Consider the following 20,525-nt stretch of genomic DNA (forward strand, 5'->3'; position numbering starts at 1 on the left):
CTACTACTACAGTTCCAGGAGATTCAGTGCCATTTTTCTGGCTTCTGTGGGCAATAAGAACAGATGGTGTACCCAGACACCCTTACAGACAAAACAGCAATACACATGAAATGGATGAATTCTTTTTAGAAAAAGCATAAAGGATAACATCAGTGGTCGTCATTCTCTGTCCTTGCCTAGCAGGATGGGTGTGTGGCCCCTGATGACTGGGAAGGAAATGCACACCCTCCTGAGACTAAACCTCACCCCCAGATCCAGGATGATGATGGGCCAAGGGCAGGTGTTTTCATAGCTGGCTGCTCAGTTGGTCTTGGTCCTACAGGCATCCATGAGAAGAGTATACAGATTGCGAATGGACAGTGGCTCACTCTCAAGGAGTTTGAAATCAGCGGACATCGTGAAAGATCCAGGAACTGGAGACAAAGCATACGTTGCTGTGGATGCACCCTGGGAGAGTTGATAAAGGTATTCTGGGGGTAGATAGTTTCCATGGTTCCTGGGTAGGATGGTGAATTAAAAGCTTCTATGTGACAGGCAGCTTCAGTTATTCTGGGGTGAGATAACAGGTTAGAAGTTCTTTAGGTACGACTGATAACTTCAACCAAGGATTTTACTGTCATAATCCACGTGTCCAGATGTTCACAGAATGACTGCGTACACAATACTATTATGATTTTTCTTAGACAGGTTCCATGGCATGGGTTGTTGCCAACATGCCAGACGTGGGTGTTACCTTGGCTGTCTTGTGTTATAGCTTAATCCTCTTTAATGTATTAACTTCCATTTTTTGGATGGTAGGAGAAAAGCCTGTAACCTTTACCATTAACTAGTTGCAGAAAATTTGGTAGCATTGATATAATTAAATTTAAATTTAAATACAATTGAAATTAAATATAATTGAAATTAAATTTAAATATAATTGAGTGCCAGTGATGAAAACAATATATGTCTGCATGTCTGAAGATAATGCACCCATGTGGATGCCTGTGTTACAGAATGTTCCAGCAGTTCTTCTTCGAGGTCGTCGTCTCATGCTTGTTCTTGAACAGCTGAGTATTGTGGGTCAGACCTGTAATCCCAGCACTTGGGAGACTGAGGCAGGGAGATTGCTCAGAGATCAAGGATGGTTTACACCCTGTAGTGAGTTCCAGGACAGGTTACAGAGTGAGGCCTGCCTCAACTCCATCTATCCAAAAATAAAAGTAAAAGAAGGGAAATAGTTTTGAAATAAGTTCTTTGTTCTTCATTTTTATCAACACTGTAAATTGGGAAAACCAGGAGGTTTCCTTGATAGCTGGGCCAGTTTCCTTCGATGTAGGATACACAGATCCTTCTGGCATGTTTCTCAGATGACCTATCCCTGTGTCATCCTCACAATAAAGAACAAAAGTTTGCTCATCGAGTATTGGCTGAGCTGCATCTGAAGCCATGGGGAGTACAGGTGTGAGCCCCTGGCCAGGGCAAGGCTGCACCTTCACACCCTACCTGCAGTTACTACTGTGGAGGAGAGGAGTCTGCAGGAAATAATGCTGCAGCTAAGGGGTGGGATGCCTATTTCTGGGTTTAGGACAAAAACCGTGTCATGGATCAGTCTTTCCTGAGCTGGGTCATAGAAGAGGACAGTTCTGGACAAGTGTAGAATTCAGCTTTCTATGCCGGGAAAGAAGAGTGTGAGAAACCAGCCCTTAGTGTGTCTAAAATCTGTGGACGATCAAGTGGCATCCCTTGTTTAAGCTCACTGTGAAACTCACCAGGACAGGAAAACTGGATCTAAATATTTCTTTGACTCACTGTGGGGCACATGAGAAGCAATTTCCATGAAGACAGCTTGTATTTAACAAGGTTACATACAGACAGAAATATCTGGAAGATGGTGAGAAATACTTCACTCACAAACTAAAAGCAAAGACCCTCCCATCATTAACTCTCTGTCTTTCAGGTAGGACATCTACCAGACTCACCTAGGACAAGGAGACAGGTAATTCTCCCAAGATCTCCTGCTCTGATGTCTCAGACTTTTGTCTACAAATTGTTTTCCATCTCTGTGCCCTTGTAAGTTTCAGAATTGACCAATTTGTATTTGATCAAATTTGATTTATTCTATGGTGCTCATATAGTTGAGATTTCACAAGCATAAGAGGCCAGGGCTGCTTTGAGCATCAAAATACTTAAGATAGAGATGGGAACAAACCTTGAGAGCCATCAAATAAATGATCTCTTCTGCTTTCAGAGGGAAAACCAAACAAGCCCAGAGTGAACAAAGAAAAATGTAACTGCCCCATTACCTTCTGCCGTGATGTCAGACGCCATTAACTACAAATTATTAGTTGTTCATCTCTGCCATGTTATAGTTGTTAAATTCACTGATGATAATAAAAATGAATTTTATAATATGATATTGTTGTGGTTGATAGTTTAAAATATTGCACAATATAAAAGGCCAGTTCTCCAATTAACGTTTGAGATTGAGATGGGAACAACTCTTAAAAATAGTAAAACAATGGACTTACAATATGGCTCAGGAACTAACGGTACTTGCTGCCAAACCTGATGACCTGAGTTCAATCACCAACAACCATAGGATGGAAGAAGGAAACAGGTTCCAAAATTGTCCTTTGGTCTCTACATGAGTGTCGCAAGAGTATCTGTCTATACACATGCATAAATTGTAACATGACAGGCCGGCTTGTTGGGGTTTCTGTCCCGCCCGGTACTCCACAACCGGCAAATCCCAAAGAGAAATCACACACAGGACTCCATAAGGTTATAAACTGATTGGCCCATTAGGTCAGGCTACTTATTAGCTCTTATAACTTATGTTACCCCATTATCCTTATCTATGTTAGCCACATGGCTTGATACCTTTTTCAGTTGTCAGCTTACATGTTGCCTCTTCGGTGATCTGGGCAGGAATGGCGAGGGAGCTTTCTCCTCCCTAGCCTTATCCTATTCTCATTGCCCCGCCTCTGCTTCCTGTCTGGTTGACCCACCTATACTTCCTGCCTGGCCAATCAGCATTTTATTAAAATATGATTGACAGAATACAGATAATTCTCCTGCACCAATAAATAAAATGTAATTTTTAAAAATCTAAGGGTTGGAAAAATGAATCTTCCAAAAGACCCGGGTTTATTCCCAGCATTCACATTGTAGCTCCCATTCATCTTGTAACTCCAGTCCCAGGACTTCCCACGCCTTCTTCTGACCCTGAAGGCACCAGATTTAGATACATCCACACTTCTTTTGTTCCTTTGCTGTAGATAAGACATTGAGCTCTCATCTCTGGAATCTGGATATCTCATTGGATGACTGAGGCAGATGCTGAGGTTTCTGGTCCATGGACCACTGCTTAGGAGGCAGAGATCTCACAAGATGACTGTTCATTAGAACCTCTCACAATGTTTAAGCATTTAGCCCTTGGATCCAGTCCAGACTTAGTGAATTGAAATTGATGTTATTGGGGTCCTAGTTATTTGTTATGTTTTCTCCCTCAGTGTTAAGGATCAAAACTAGGACCTCATTTATTCTAGGTTGAACATTCTACCATTGAATTACACTCTAAAGCCTGGAATTATGTTTAATTCCATGAGTGATTTTAATCTATAACATGTTGATGATTGCTGCTAAATAAGAGAACAAATTTCTTGTTTAAAACAAGTGGGTATCTTCAAAGCCTGCCATGCCGGAAGACAGCATCAAGACCCACCATGGCCCATGGTGACAACAGAGGCTTCCAGAAGCTATGCAATGACCAGGGCCTTAGCTTCAGCTCCAAGGACACCAAGAGCAGCAAACAGCAGAGACAGGATACCATGTGCACTTGGCAGAGGGACCACCAGAACCGTGGCACCAGTTGCATCAAGAGGAGATACCATCTGAACCTTGGGCCCATCTGAATCTGGAGGAGTGATCACTAGAGGATCATCCCTGCCTGTACCTGAATGAGTATGCAAGGGAACCACAGCCCCAGCATCACCAACTGAAGGAAGAGGGACCCTTTGAAGCACCGACTCCACACATACTGATTAGAGAATGAAATGGGTAGACAACAAGTGAAGAATACACTAAACAACAGAGAGAGCAGTACAGCATCACTAGAAACTGGTGGTTCTACAGTAAGAAAACCAGAACATCCCAACTCAGATGCAGTAGAAGAAAATGACACTAAAAATAATTTTATGGAGATGATTGAGGTACTGAAAGAGTAAATGAAAAAGTCCCTTACAGAAATGGAAGAAAAGATGAAATAAAAATTGGAAGAGATTAATAAATCCCTTAAAGTAAGCTCAAAAAAAGCAGTCAAACAGGTGAAGGCAACAGACCAAGACTTAAAAATTGAAAAAGAGGCAATAAAGAAAACCCAAACCAAGAGAACTCTGGAAATGCAATATCTGGGTAAATGCTAAGGAACTACAGATGCAATCATAAACAACAGAATACAAGAGATGGAAGAGAATCTCAGGAGGTGAAGATACCATAGAGCAAATAGATTCATTGGTCAAAAACATCTAAGGTCTAACTAATTCTTAACACAAAATATCCAGGAAATCTGTGACACCATGAAAAGACTAAACTTAAGAAGAATAGAGAAGAGGAAAAATAAGTCCAGTTCAAGAACACAGAAAATAAATCCAACAAAATCATAGAAGAAAATTTTCTCACCCTAAAAAAGTACTTACCTATAAGAATACAAGAAGCATACAGAACACCAAATAGACTGGACCCAAAAAAAAGTTTCCTCAACACATAATAATTAAAACTCTAAACATACATAATAAAGAGAGACTATTAATAGCTGCAAAGGAAAAGGCCAATCAATGTAAATGCAGACCTATCAAAATTTAGCCCAGCTTCTCAATGGAAACAATGAAAGCCAGAAGATCATGGACAGGTGTTATGCAAACACTAAGAGATCACAGATGCCAGCCAAGACTAACATATCCAGCAAAGCTTTCAATCACCATAGACAGAGAAAACAAGATATTCCGTGTTTAAGCAATGCCTATTCTCAAATCCAGCCCTACAGAAAGTACTAGAAGAAAAACTCCAACCCAAGAAAGTTAGATACATCAACAAAAACACAGGCAATAGATAATCCCACACAACATATCCCTAAGATGAGAAACACACACACACACACACACACACACACACACACAATACCACCAACAATAACAAAAACAAAAATAACAGGAACTAGCAACCACAGGTCATTATTATTCCTTGATATTAATGGACTCAATTTGCCTACAGAAAGACACAGGCCAAGAGATTGGATATGAAAACAGAATCCATCTTTTTGCTGCATATGAGAAGCACACCTCAACTTCAAAGACAGACATTACCTCAGAGTAAAGGGTTAGGGAAAGATTTTCCAATCAAATGGTCTAGGGATAAAAAGCTGGTGTAGTTCGTCTAATATCTAACAAAATAGACTTCAAACTAAAAGTAATCAAAAGAGATGAAGAAGGTCATTTCATATTCATGAAAGGAAAAATCCATCAAGATAAAGTCTCACTTCTGAACAAATATGCCCTAAATACAAGGGTTTCCTCATTTGTAAAAAGAACTATTGCTAAAGCTTAAATCACACAGCAAACTCCACACATTAATAGTGGGAGACTTCAGTAACCCCACTCTCGCCACTGGACAGGTCTGCTAGACAGAAAGTTAACAGAGAAATAAAAGAATTAACAGATGTTATGACTCAAATGGGCCTAACACACATCTATAGAACATTCAACTCAAACACAAAAACACATACCTTCTTCTCAGCACCCTATGGAACCTTCTCTGTTGACAGTGATTTCTGTCCCACCTGGTCCCACAGCTGTTCAGTTCCAAATAAACACACAGAGGTCTACACATTTGTTGACAGAGGTTTCTGTCCTGCCCAGTCCTGCAGCATTCAGCCCACTACCACAAAAAAAAACTCACAGAGGTCTATACTAATTATAAACTGGTTAGCCTATTAGCTCAGGCTTCTTATTAACTAATTCTTATATCTTACAGTAACCCATAATTCTTGTCTGTGTTAGTCACTTGGCTTGGTACCTTTATTAGTGAGGAGTTCTCATTTTGCTTCCTTTGTGTCTGACTTCCCCTGTGACACTGCAGACTACCTCTTTCCTCTTCCCAGAATTCTCCTGTTCTCATTGCCCTGCCTCCATTTCCTGTTTGCCCCACCTGTATTTCCCACCTGGCTACTGGACAATCAGCATTTTATTAAAATACAAGTGACAAATCTTTACAAAGCACAAGACCATTGCCCCACAGCACTTCTCTAAAATTGACCACATACTCAGAAACAAAGCAAACCTCAACAGATAAAAGAAAATTGGAATAATCCCCTGTATCTTATTGGATCGCCATGGTTTAGGTTAGAATTCCACAAGACTAATTGCAGAAAACCCATAAAATCATGGAAATTGAATAATACTCAACTGAATGACTACTAGATTGTAGGGCCCTGTCTTCCCTGTTCCTCGAGGCCAAAACACAGGATGCAAGAAATGTTTACGCTAACCAGCTTAGCTTCCCCTGCTCAATTCTGCCAGCCAGAGGGAATTAGTTCAGAGCCTTGTTTCTGTCATTGCTATGACAATTTCACCTGCTAAGGAGGGTCCTCACAGGCGCCCTAAATCTCCTCCCATCTGTCTGTCAGTGTTCCCAGCTCGATACCCCCTACATGGAAGCTCCGGCCACTGGTGCCAGGCGGCCAACACTATGATCTCACTCCCAGGTGGGAGGGGGCTCTCGTCCTTTTGCCCCCAAGTATATAAACCCGACATGTGCTGAATAAAGTTGACATTTACCCTTTGGGCAAGTGATCCTGATCTCTGTGTGTGTGTGTCTGTTTAACTCCTAGGATATTGATCCAGGCTTGCGATTCAGTACGGAAAGCGCGCACTCGTATCGGAGAGTGGGGTTTCGCAGATTCGGGCAGGACACTAGATCAAAAAAAAAAAAAAAAAGAAAGGAAGGAAGGAAGAAATTAAAGACTTCCTAAAATTCAATGAAAATTACAGCACAATATTCCCAAACTTAGGGGAAAGAATGAAATGAAAACTGTGATAAGAAAAAAGTTCACAGCACTAAATACCTGCATGAAGAAACTAGAGAAACCCCACAGTAGTGTATTAGCAGAACTACTGAACAGTCTACAACAAAAGAAGCAAGCACATCCAGGAGGAGTAGACAGCTGAAAATAATCAAATTTAGGGCTGAAAGCAATAAAATAGAAATAAAGAAAACAATACAAAATATCAATGAGACAAAGAGTTGATTCTTAGAGTAAATCAATAAGATAGAGAAACCTTTATCCAAACTAACCAAAAGGCAGAGAGAGAATATCCAAATTAATAAAATCAGGAATGAAAAGAGGGACATAACAACATACGTGGAGGAAACCCAGAGAATCATCAGGTCATACTTTAAAAAAATGTACTCCACAAAATTGGAAAATTTAAAGGAAATGAACAATATTCTGGATAAGTACCACATACCAAAATTAAATCAAGCCCAGATAAAACAATTAAGTAGACTTATTACACCTGATCATCTGGAGTCTCCTCCTGATATTATACAGACAACTGTTACCTTTTATTCTGCAATAGGGATTTCAGTACAGATTGATAACACTATGTATCTAAAACTTTTATGTCTTTTTATAAAATGAAAAATCATATAAACTTCAGAGAATAGAGAGTATCATGAAATCTGGGTTCATTTCTCATGGGTCAAAGGACTCCAGGGCAATACAGTCTGAGTTCCCTCACCTGTCTATTCCTGAGGATAATATTTCTTCTCTCTCCAGGTCTTGGGTCTTCTCTCCTCCCCAATTACTAGGAATATGGACCTAAAAGTTCCAAATGTAGTATTTCCCTTTAAGTTCATAAATTTTAACTTCTGTCCCTAGTTCACATTTGTCTCAACAGGTTTTCACATGGCTAACAGACACATTCAAATGTCAAGTGGTTACTATGACCTGTTACAAATGACTGTGAACCCTGAACTTGCTAAACACTGGTATGGACCAATCCAGCAGATGTAAATGCTGTCTTTTCAGCTGGTCAGTGAACCAGATGCTTCTAAATTCCCTCCTTGCCTTTGACTAACATTCTAGCCTTCCAGAGTCCTGACAACAACATCCTAGGTTCAACAGGAAGTAATCACAGAAGAGAATACATAGTCCCTTGACACCTGTTGGAACTTTAGACAAAAAGAGAATTTCTTATTATAGGGTACCTGAGATATACTTTTCCCCATTCCAATTTCCTTCTAGATAAGAAATTCTGTCAGCCATCACAGGGCTGTTGGCCCTTCTGCTTCTGCTGATTACTATTGGCTTTTGCATCATTGAAGTCTTAAATAAATGATATTTCCTGTCTGGGTACCCCTAAGCTGATGATACTAAAATCCCAGTATCAGATCCTGAAGAGGGATGCTAGAAAGAAATCCCACACTAGCTCAGAATTGAGTATAATAGAAGGTTATTTTTTTAGTGATAGACTCACAGATTACAGTCCTCTGCTTGAGCAGGGAATCCAGCAGCCAAAAGAGAAAGGGAGCACATACTTTACATCAGCATTTATAGTATACAAGTTACCAAGTGGACAGGTAACTAAAAGACTACTGAATGAAGGATTTTCCTACAGCACCTCCCCTTTTGTTTAAATAAGAGAGTTCTAAGCCTAATACAAAACTATATACAATAAGAACAAATATCAAGTATAAAAATTAGAATTACAACTAGCATAAACAATATTAAGCAAGAAACATGATAAATGTTTCAATAATTATCCTATCCTAAGGAATATAAGTCTTTATTATAAATAATTTGGTCAAGTCATGAGAAGAAAGTAATTATGACTATTTAGTCTTCAACCCTATTAAAGGCCTGAGAGGAAAAATAATATTACTTTAGTAAACAGGAAGTGCAATCAAACAACTTCCAAAATGTACAACAAATGACAGAGACAACTGGCTACCTGGACAATCACCCAAAGTCTCATTTGCAACATTGGACCAACCAACTTTGGTTAAGGCCTAGAGTAACTTACAGACCATTTTCAGAGGCAGGAAATTTTTCAAAACTGTCTTACTCTGTCTGGGAAGGATTTGACAGTCTGGTGTGGGATAATTGTCTGTATTCTGTCAATCATGTTTTAAATAAACGCTGATTGGCCAGGCGGGAGGTGTAGGAGGAAAAACCAGACAGGAAGTGGAAATGATGCAAGGAGAGCAGGAGAATTCTGGGAAGGAAGAAGTTGATCCTTCCCACTCCTGCCCAGATCACCGAAGCATCAGGATGTGAGCTGTCCCACTGAAAAAGGTACTGAGCCACATGGCTAACATAGATCAGAAAAATGGGTTAATCAAGATGTGAGAGTTAGCCAGTAAAAAGCCTGACATAACGGGCCAATCAGCTTTATAACTTAAAGAGATCTGTGTGTGATTTTTCTCTGGGACTAAATAGCTGGGGGGCCGGACGGGACAGAAAACCTCCAACAAGCAGGCCCTTCATGTTACAACAGTCTTTTATCTTCTATCCTACTTGTCATGTCCAAACATGCATTTTGTCAGTGGTCGATGCATGGGCAGTTCCTTGCCCAAAGGCCAGTTTTGCCAAGAAGAAAAGAAGCTCCAAGTGGAGTGTCTTCAGTGCCTAGCATTCTCTCAGGAAACAGATCAGTGCTGCCAGGAGAAATTGTGTCACATGTCAACAGAACCCTGAGTTATTTAAATGCCATATTCTACAGCTCTTTGAAGTGGTTGAAGATTACCTATCTATGCAAATACAATTTCTATGTATCTAAAGAACTTGATTAGTCTAACTATAAGTATGACAAATATTGATGACTATTGACCTATAATTCATAATACCTATATAACTTAAAGACTAAGACTTCACATTAGAATATTAAATAATCTTTAAACAACTGTGCAACAAATGAGGACAATGACCTCAAATGTAAACAATGTATAAGTACCTTGATCAGAGGTAGAAATGTATTTTTCAATATGATAAATATATCCTAAAATTGTATCAATATACAAAATGTCTTAAGCAGAGATAGAAGCATGCATGCATACGATATGACAAAATAACTTTGCCTAGGTATACAAGCATTGTGGACTAAAATTGGAACATATTCAATATAATTTAAGTTTGTATCAATATACAAGAATCTATACCAATGAAAATTGCCTATAAATAATAGTTCACAAGTATTCAATTTATTACTCACTATTATTATTACTGTGATTAAGCTCACACTAATCTATTATCCCATTCAGTTTCCCTTTTTTTCCAAAAGCCTACATAATTTCCCCCAACCCCTAACCCTATACCAATTATAATCAACCCCTAATTAATGTCCCTAACCCTGAGGACAAACTTTGTTGGGAGAGGGGGCATTGTCTTCTAGAATTACTTGGAGCTGTCATGGGGGGTGATGCTCTTTCTCCATAGAAAGATCCTGTGAAAGAAAAATGATGGTTGAGTTTTAAGATTACTGTCTGGTATAATTGCAAATAGTCTCTGAGTATTCGGTAGGGTTACTCTGAGGTTCCTATTTAGAACTCTGGCCAGAAAGTTGTAAAAAGGTGCACCATTTCAGCTAACCAAGTTGGAACCATCTTGAACACCTGGTACTCAAAACAGGTCTTATACTAGTGCTATCAGCATCATGACATTATGTCAAGCATGTCTGCTTCAGTGGTTAAATTCTCTGCGACTATTCAAATCATGTCACCTTCTAATGTTTGGTTTAAATGAACTATTAGATCAGGTATTATCCCAACACCTCATCTTAGACTGAAAATGTCTCCTAACAATATTTGAAAGTCATTTAGAGTCACAATTTGTCTCTCCTAATTTGTACCTTTGTGTTCTAATTTTCTGTAAACATATTTTACAACCTAGGTAACTGTCAGAATCTCCTCTCTATATTTTCTCAGAGGCAATTTATAATCCTTATTTTGACAAAACTTTCTTTACTTCTTCAAACATTCTTCCTAAAGTATCTACATTTGAATCAGATAGTAAAATGTCATTCATGTAATGGTAAATTATAAGATTTAGAAAATTTTTTACATTTTATTTCCAATGGCTGGCTTACAAAGTATTGGCATAGGTTGGGGCTATTGAGTATTCCCTGTGGGAGGATGGTCCACTGGTACCTCCTAGTAGGCTGAGAATTATTATAAGTAAGAACTGTGAAGGCAAATTTTTCTCTGTCTTTTTCTGGCAAGTATATAGTGAAGAAACAATCTTTTAAATCAATAACCATAAGAGGCCATCCTTTTGGTAATAGAGAAGTAAGAGGAATTCCAGATTGTAGAGGGCCCATAGGTTGAATAATCTTGTTGACAGCGCTTAGATCTGTCACCATTCTCCATTTACCAGATTTCTTTTTAACAACAATACAAGAGAATTCTAAGGGCTAGTTGATTCTTCAATGTGGTGAGCATCTAGTTGTTCCTGTACAGCTATTCTAAAGCCTGCAGTTTGTCTTCTGTTAAAGGCAACTGTTTAATCCGTATTGGTTTCTCAGTTAATCATTTTAAAGGTAGGGCCATTGGTACCTCTAAAGGTTTGCTAGTTGCTTTGTATTCTTGTACAGCCTGAAAGGCTGGTGACCTTTGTGTATAGTACCTTATACTATTCTTCCAAGAAGTATGAGTTTCTGGGACTGCAGGAACGTTGTTCTTGGTATTCCATTGCTGCAGCAGGGCATGACCCCATAAATTCACTGCAATATTAGCCACAAACGGCCTTAGCCTTCCTCTCTATCCTTCTGGCCCTATGTATTCAACCCACACATGCTTTTTTCCATAGGTTCCAATTTCTAGGACTTGAACATCTGCCTCTTGAAGAGGTCAATTTGGATGCCAAAATTCTGTAGTAATGATACTCACATCTGCACCATTGTCTATCAAATCCACAATTACAACACCATTTATATGCACTCTTAGTTTTGGTCTTTGATAATTTATAGAAGTCTGCCAGAATATACATTTCCTATTTCTTATTGGAATTTTTGATTTATCCTCCATGTTTATTTCACCATCCAGAACAGTATGGTTTTTTACAGAAAACTCTGGACTTTTTTAATTTTCCTGGTGAGACTTGTCCTCCACAGTGACTGGGAATGACAGGACCACTTTTGACTTGGGAGCCTGTGAGAGGCCCCCCCAGGGAGTTTCCCAATGGTATCGGATTACCTGTCTGCCATTTGTTGATCTGCATTTATTGGTCCAATGTGTCAGCCTTTGCCATACCTTCTATGTAATCCAGAAAGTTAATTCCATTTATTTTTGCCATTCTGAGAGGAGACATTATTTCTAGGAATTCCTTGTCTTAAATTCCTTCTCAGATGTTCTATTGTACCACAATTAAAATATTTGGCATTTTGACCTCTCCTCAGGTTGCAAGGAGGGAGGCTTGTTTGTTCCTGGCCCGCCTGGCTATCTTATACACGAAATAACCACACAAAAATTGTATTAATCAAATCACTGCTTGGCCTATTAGCTCTAGTTTCTTATTGGCTAACTTATATTAATTTAACCCATCTCATTTAATTTGTATTTTATCACATGGCAGTGACTTACTGGATAAAATTCCCAGCGTCTGTCTCTGGTGGATGCATGGTGTCTCTCTGACTCTGCTTTCTTTCTTCCAGAATTCAGTTCTGTCTTCTCTGCCTACCTAAGTTCTGTCCTATCAGGCCAAGGCAGTTTTTCTATTCATTAATCAATACAAGCAACACACAAAGATGACTCCCACATCATCCTCATACCTTTGCAAATTACTTTTCCTACACAAGAATCAGTATTATAGTCAAATATCTCAGTGTTCATTGTATGCAGGATTCATTCATCCATTGGTGCTGATCTAACCTTTAAAGGCCCAAGTACCTTTTTGCATTCTACATTGGCATTTTCAAAATCCAGAGGTTCTATAAGTACTCATTTAGCATTTGGAACTGTTACTCCTCTTTGCACAACCTTAGTTAATCTTTGTAAAAAGTCACTAAAGGGTTCTCTCTAGCCCTGTTTAACCCTGGTATATAATTCAATTTGTTCTCTTAGTTCTTGAATCCTGTCCCATGAATTTACAGTTGCTTTGTGGCATAGGGACAAGATTTGTTCATCAGTTCATCATAAAGAACTTGAGCCTGTGGGTCAGCATAGTGCCCTCACCTAGAATTTAATCTTGGGAAGTCTCAAGTTCTTTTGCTTTTCCCTGTTGTTCTAAAATTTTTGTCTCTTCTCTTAAATAACATTTCCACAGTAATTGTGGCCCAACATTCAGGACTGCTAAAACTAACTGAAGCTAGTTATGCAAGGTAGCCTTCTTGCTAGAAGCCCATGTCTTTACCATCTCCCTAACAAATACTGAATGCAAGCTGTAAGTTACCATTGCTTGTTTAATTTCTTTCAGATCAATCATTCCCATAGGTATCCATCTACCTTCTTTGCATCCTTTTGGGCGTTTAGAACTTGATGCTTTTTCAGAGTAGATTACAGGGTAGGAATCTATCCTGGGTAAGTCATCTCTGATGGGTACTTGCCATGTTAAATCCTGTACTGGTACTTTCTTTCCCTGCTCATCAGCTCCAATCATTTCCTCAATCATTTCAAATCTTTTTATTACTGTCTTTTGTAAGCCTGAATCTCCTGGCTTGTCTATATTTCTAGTGATTTCATTGAGGCACTTAATCTTTGGTCCTCATCTGCACACGTGATTCCAAGGTCTGAAGTTTTTTCTTTAAAGATAACATCTCATCCTTGGACATTATTTGAATAGTATGCAGATTGCCTTCCTGGAGAGATACTCTATCTACTAAACTATTATAACTTTTTAACCATTTTTGATTGTCAAATTCTGTTGGGAGGTGAGTTATTCTGTCATGACTATGCTTCAATTGCCATGCCGTGCATCCAGACACAATCCATTGAAACTTCTGAACACTTGGTTTGGAACACTTGTTTGATGAATATTCAGTTAAATATTTGAATACAAGCTCTTGCCAGAAGGTCAAATCATGATCATTTATCTTGGAATGTTTCTGAATACATTCAATTCCCTCTGTTAATTCTATATATTTAGTGCTTGGACCTCTCTTTTGCTTCCAGCTCTCCCGTTCTGGCTGCTAGACTCTCTGTTTCCTGTTTGTGATGAGAGGACTGTTGTTTGGGATGGTGATCTGTAAGTTTTTCCCCTCAAATAAATAACCTTTTATTATCCATAATTTTTAACTGGTGTGGGATTGTTTGGTGGCTTCAAAATTCAACAGTATTAATTCTTTCAGATGATTTCTCAGTGCCCTTTGACATGGATTGAATTTTGCCTGTAAAATTAATGTTATCCTTCTAAATAGCATTAATTATTTCAGGTAACTTTTGATTTTCAATGGTATTAATCCTGTCAGCTAGCGGTTCATTATTAGTCTGTATAGACTGTATCATTTCTAAAAATGCCTCATTTTTGGTTCTGTTATAAAAATCATTTCTATAAGGATATAATATGAAGAGAAAACTGAGTCCAATATTCAACAAATAAATTTACCACAATAACCATATAAGCCTTGCAAAATACAATCCATAGTATCAGCAAAATGTTATTAAAATTTTGCATGGTAATGTTGTTTGTTATCTGTGTTATTCGATTCAGTAAATTGTTTTAGGTGTAATAATCTTTATTGTCCAGCAGGTGTCACGATTTCAGAATCATGACCAGTGTGGTGGCACAAACAGTCCTGCAGCGCATTGCTTTTCTGCCTTAGTGCTGGTTACATACTGACAACTATACTTTGCTTGGCAAATTGAAAGCAACTAAATCAATTCCAATGGACCAAGGAGTCCAGAACTCATGAGCAGGGAGCACAAATCAGAAGCTGCACAATTCGCTGCGTCAGAGGGAACACGGCAGTAGGGGGGAAATGTGTGCTAGCTTGGGAAATTTTCAACTCACAGTGCACTTCATTGTGGTGAGGGTTTTACAAAAAGCTGTTTAGTAGGTAAAAGCAAGCCAGGTGGATGAGGGTGGGCGAACGTCTGTGTCATTCACCGTTTGGTTTTAGGCTGGTCCACCCAGTAGGTGTAGAGTTGGGGTCCACATAGGGTGCCAGATGAAGAGGGGCACTAAAAAGAAAGCCCACACTAGCTCAGAGTTGAGTATAATAAAGGGTTATTTATTTAGGGGTAGACTCACTGATCACAGTCCTCTGCTCGAACTCCTGTTCGAGCAGAAATCCAGAAGGAGTGTAGGCTTTACTCCGGCATTTATGGTATAAGAGGCCATCCCCAAGTGGGCGGGTAACTTAAAGGCTACTGACTGAAGGATTTTCCTACAGCAAGACCCTGAACTAAACCCACGACACACAAACTTGCAGATGGCAACTACTGAACAAGGGGAGGTTCACTTTGCTGTTAGTAAAGGGAATTGGTCTCTATTTAGGCCAACCTCTGCACAACTATTCCTATCTTCATAATCTTACTCAGAATCCAATGGCAGCTGGATTCCTGATCTCACCAGATGACACCTGGTGGCAATGTGCCTCTGGTTTGACTCCCAGTGTCAATACTCAGGTTTTAAATCAGACTAAAGATTTCTGCGTCCTGGTCCAGTCAGAATAGTTAACTACCCTGATGATAAAATCTTTCGCCAATTAAAAACATGACTGGAAGAGAAAAAAAATGAGAAGTTATTACAACTGTCTTGTACCCACCCTCCTAGGGAGCCACATAGCTGGGGCCATAGGTACCAGAACTTCAGCTTTGGTATTAGAAGAAACAAAATTACAGGACCTTGAGAATGGTAATAGATACAGATGTTGCTGCCCTAGAAAAATCTATTGCACATTTGGAAGAATCACTCTCCTCTCTAGCTGAAGTACTTCTCCAAAACAGAAGGAGCCTTGACCTAATGTTCCTTCAACAAGTGGGCCTATGCAGGTCCTTAGGAGACCAATGCTGTTTCTATGTTAACAATTCTGGAGTTATTAAGGATCCCATGGTACTACTTAGAAGTGACTGCAAGACAGACAATGAGAAAGACAACAAAATAAAGGATGTTATGAATCACCATTTAGCGGTTTACCATGGTTAACTACCCTCCTACCAACCCTAGCCGGGCCCTTAATCCTCTTACTGTTGGCTCTAACCGGTGGACAATGTATAATAAAGACTTGGTCAGGTTTATCAAAGAATGTATCTCCATAGTCTCACTGATGGTTTTAAAATAACAATACAAGTCTGTGAGCAAACATCTTCAGGATTTGAGATGATGCAGTACTCAAGGGGAGAATGAGAAGGTCATGGAAATAACCTGACAAACTCCTATTAAATCAGTTTAGAACTAGATCTCAGTTCCTGCCTCTTGAAACTGAACAAACAGTTTCTGAGCAAGCCATGAACAAAGGGCAATCAATCACCAATGCCCCCGACAACAAGGACAAGGAGATAGACCATACCAGGCTTGACCCAGCCCCTACAGTATCTCAAGGCAATAACCACATAAGGACAGAGCCTGGGATTTGTCTAGATTTCCCCAAAAATGGAAAAATAAAGCCCTAGCCAGCCCCTGCTAGTTCTTACCAATTAACAAAGTACTAATACGATTGTCATGCACATAAGCCAATCCCAGACAGGATGACCTAACTGCTTCGAGAATTCCTTTAGCTGTGTATAAAAGGAGCCTGTGAGCTACTCTTGAGATCATCAAATATTTTTTGTGTCAGATGTGTGGCCCCAGACATGCTGGAACTCTTACTCTAGAGATAATCAATGCTCTTGCTGATTGCTTACATGGATGGTGGGGTTTTTTGTGGGACTTCTCTAAGGACCCTAACAATGACTGTAACCTGAATCCCCTGGAAAGTGAAGACTACTTAGTCAGTGTCTCAAACAAGGACCAGACGGATGCTATCACTCCGTCTCCTTCAGCAAAGAAGAGGAATTCTCAGGCTTTGTGCAACATCTACATCAATTCTGTAAAGATGGCCTGTACTGACTCCAGTTCAAAGTCTAGAGCCAGCTGTGACTTTTCCACAGGCGTGTTCCCTACTTTACTGAAACTGACTCATTCCTGTGAGTGTGCAAGCACAAGAGTGTGTGGTTCTGAGCTGTGTCTCACCTCCTAAAGGCTTGCTTCACATCTGCTGCTGCTGGGTAGAGGCACTTGTGTCCCGAGTGGGTAAAGCAGCTCAGAGTGCTTTGTCTGGTCTCCAGAACCAGGCTGGATGTGGGAATAACCAGGATTCCTATGCTGTGTTCAGTGAGGAATAAGGAAACCTTGGTTTCTTGTTCCTGAAGAAGCACTTGAGACTAGTCTGTTACTTGGGTAGTGATTTTGGATGCTATGTGAAAACCCAAACAGTCTGAGACCTCTGCAGAAGGAAGAACTCAGACTGGATTGGGTAGAGAGGTCAGAACTTGTGAGTCGGCTGACCAAGAATCAACCTCCTGCTTCCTATTGCCTGATTTTGAGAGCAGTCACAGTCTTGTTAGGGACAATCTGAACTTCGGTAGGAGACTTTCTAGTGTGTAGAATCTGGAAAAACAAAAAACATAAAACAAGCAAACAAGCAAAACCCAGAACAAACAGAATCTCATGAGAATGAAAAAGAAGTTTCAGAAAGAGAAAGTCAAGGGCATGGCTGGTATCCATGTGTAGAACTCCATCTGAACTGTTGTCACTACAGCTTCGCATGGAAGCTACCATGGGTACCCAAGGTCCTTCATTCAGCATGGCTCCACACTTCATGGGGAGGATTCATGGACGAAGGAGCCAAAAACTATCAATAAAATGTCTCCATTCTCTTTGCGTTTCTATTCTCTTTGGAGAGAGCTGTGTGGACTCAAGGGGAAAAAAGACGGTAAAGATCATTCAAAGGGAGGCAGGAGTGTACTGAAGTAGGGATTCAGAGTACTTTCTGATGGTCTCACATGAAACACTTCTTTCATCTAATTATTCTCTTCAAATGTCACCAAATCTATTGTTGGAACTGTTTAATACTCTGAAGTGTTTTAAATTATGATCCAGTGAGAACTATGTGCTTAGAGGAGACTCCAGGTCACCCCCATAAGACTTCAGGGTGAGGGACAAAATGACTTGACTTCTAGTGTGATAGGGCCTCCCTGGCGCTCGCAAGCTGAATGTAGCTCTCTGGGAAGGAAGATGGGATTTTCCAGGAGGTGTGGAAGAGCCAGTTTCACTGCAACTCCCTGAAAATTTGAACCAAGAGTTTCTGTATAGGCAAAAAGCTCATTTATGCTCATGGATTGTCAAATATTAAGATTATGCAATAACTCAGAACGTCTATCAAGAGTCCGAAGTGTTTCCACAGCTCGTGAAAAGGATTTTTGGTTCCCATCAATGGCAGTAGAATCCAGGTCTAAGGAGACTTCTACTTGTAACAACCACTAGGGGGTGGTGTAGAGCTTGCTGGAGACCATCTGTCCAGAAAGTGGCTACTGCCCTCTGATAGTGATGATGGCTCAGTGGTTAGGGTAGTGATGATGGCTCAGTGGTTAGGACAATGATGATGGCTCAGCGGTTAGGACAGTGATGATGGTTCAGCGGTTAGGACAGTGATGATGGTTCAGCGGTTAGGACAGTGATGATGAATCACTTGGTAGGAACACTGTGTGATATTCCAGGACCGGGGTTCAATACCCAGTACTCACATGGCAGCTCACAGCTGACTGTAACTCCAGTTCCAGTGGATCTGACACTTTCATATAGACATAAGTACTGGCAAAACACCAATGCACAGAAATGAAAAAGGTAAATAAAATAATAATGAAGAAAAGAAAGGGGAGGAGCAAGTTCACCAGCTCTTTCCTTGCTGTGTGCTATGCACATGGCCAGCCTCTGTGGCACGGGATGTAAAGGAAAGGCAGCTGTGATGTCAATGGGATGCAGACTCTCTGAGTCTCCCATCTGTACCCAGGACACAGGGAATCTCTGTCCTTGTCCTCTTGATGACACAGAAGCTAAACTGAAGGTCTATGAGAGATGATGCAGACTAGAGGTAGGGACTCCCCGGACATGAGGCCCTGGTCCAGCATCCCACCTCCTCCTGAGCATTATCAGAACCCTAGGTTTCTTCATGTGTTTCTCATGGATGGTCCTCAGGTATTCAGAAGATGGCAGATGGATCTCCTGTGTGCCCCTGTCCTTGACTTTCTCCTTCACTGCCTTCGGATCTCTTTCCGTTCACACTTCTCGTTAGAAATATTCATGTTTCCTCCTCTATCTCCCCAGCATCTCACACAGTTCAAAGCTTGTGACATCCAAAGTTTCACATTCCTTATGTTACTCCAGAAGATTCTAGGCAGAAGTCTGGCTGTTCAGTGAATTCACTCAGTCTCAACACAGTCTCTAAGAGCTCAGATGTTCCTACCCAGTGTCCACTGGGTCCTGAGACTAATTGCATAATGATGATGGAATTGCCCAGGACTTCCTTTTGGGGAATATTATTTTAGAGTGTGTGACTTTTGTTTATGTTGCATTTGTTTAACTCTGTGAAGTTGTGTTACTGCGCCTGTCTAAAGCACCTGATTGTGCTAATAAAGAGTTGAACGGCCCATAGCAAGACAGGAGCAAGGATAGGAAGGGCTGGTAGACAGAGGGTATAAATAGGAGGAGAAAGGAGAGGAAAGAAAGGGGAAAGAGATGGAGAGGTGGACAGCAGGGACTAGACACCCAGCCACTGAGCCAGCCACGGAGTAAGAAGGGAAGCAAGATATGCAGAAGAGAAGAGGAAAATCCCAGAGACTAAAGGTAGATTAGATAAATTAAGGAAAAACTGAGAAGCAACAAACCAAGTCAAGGACAAGCATTTGTAACTAAGAATAAGCCTCCATGTGTGATTTATTTGGGATCTGACTGGCAAACCGCCCAAAAGAGCCAAAAGAGTAAAGGAGCATCACAGTACAGTTTCCATCCCTGAGTTCTAGGCTGGGATGACAACTCCTCAGTCAGTGCTCTGACCCAGAGTATCTATAAAGCTGGGGAGTTTCCCCCCTACAGCCCCACTTCCCCTGAGGTCTGAGGGAAAGCTTCTCTTGGTCGGGATCAGCTCTGGATTTTGCTGCTAGCCTGAGAGAGAACCTGAAAGTGTTTGGCCCTCCTCCCCCATCTCTCTCCCACCCAAGCCACTTCAGTCAGGGACAAGACAAAAAAAGGAGGGGTTATACAGCCAACCCTGGTTAAACTGCTCCCTAGACACAGAGGTGACTGAGGATTGTTTGAATTTGAAGGGAGTTTTGTTGTTGTTGCTTTTGGGTTGCTGTTTTTTCGTTTGTTTGTTTGTTTGTTTTATCTTTGTATAAATAAGGCACTCCTGGAAACTGGCTCTGCATGTCCCTAGTGTGCCCCTTTGTAATCTTCTAGTTCCCTCTTTCTGCTCCCCACTGCTTCCACATTTCAGGAAAGAAGGAAGGGACAGTATGGCAGAGCACATTTGAGAGTAGAGAATTACTTTCGCTTCTCTTTTCCCCATTTGGGCGGA

At 40.4% G+C, this 20,525-nt stretch overlaps 1 protein-coding gene across 3 annotated transcripts in view; it reads left to right on the forward strand.

The window, feature by feature from the left end:
* LOC146896136 (nuclear autoantigen Sp-100-like) overlaps positions 1-2,396 on the forward strand; it is a 49,033-nt gene extending 46,637 nt beyond the window's left edge. For all 3 annotated transcript variants that reach the window (XM_087905035.1, XM_087905034.1, XM_085697382.2), the window contains 3 exons: positions 323-465; positions 1,940-1,978; positions 2,231-2,396. In XM_087905035.1, the coding sequence (XP_087761161.1) occupies positions 323-465; positions 1,940-1,978; positions 2,231-2,257 (209 nt within the window). In that variant the 3' untranslated portion in view covers positions 2,258-2,396. The remainder of the gene's footprint in view (positions 1-322; positions 466-1,939; positions 1,979-2,230) is intronic.
* Positions 2,397-20,525: the final 18,129 nt, after the last annotated feature.

This window comes from Myodes glareolus, chromosome 1, assembly GCF_982192425.1.
Source record: "Myodes glareolus chromosome 1, mMyoGla1.1, whole genome shotgun sequence".
NCBI classification, from domain to species: Eukaryota; Metazoa; Chordata; class Mammalia; order Rodentia; family Cricetidae; genus Myodes; species Myodes glareolus.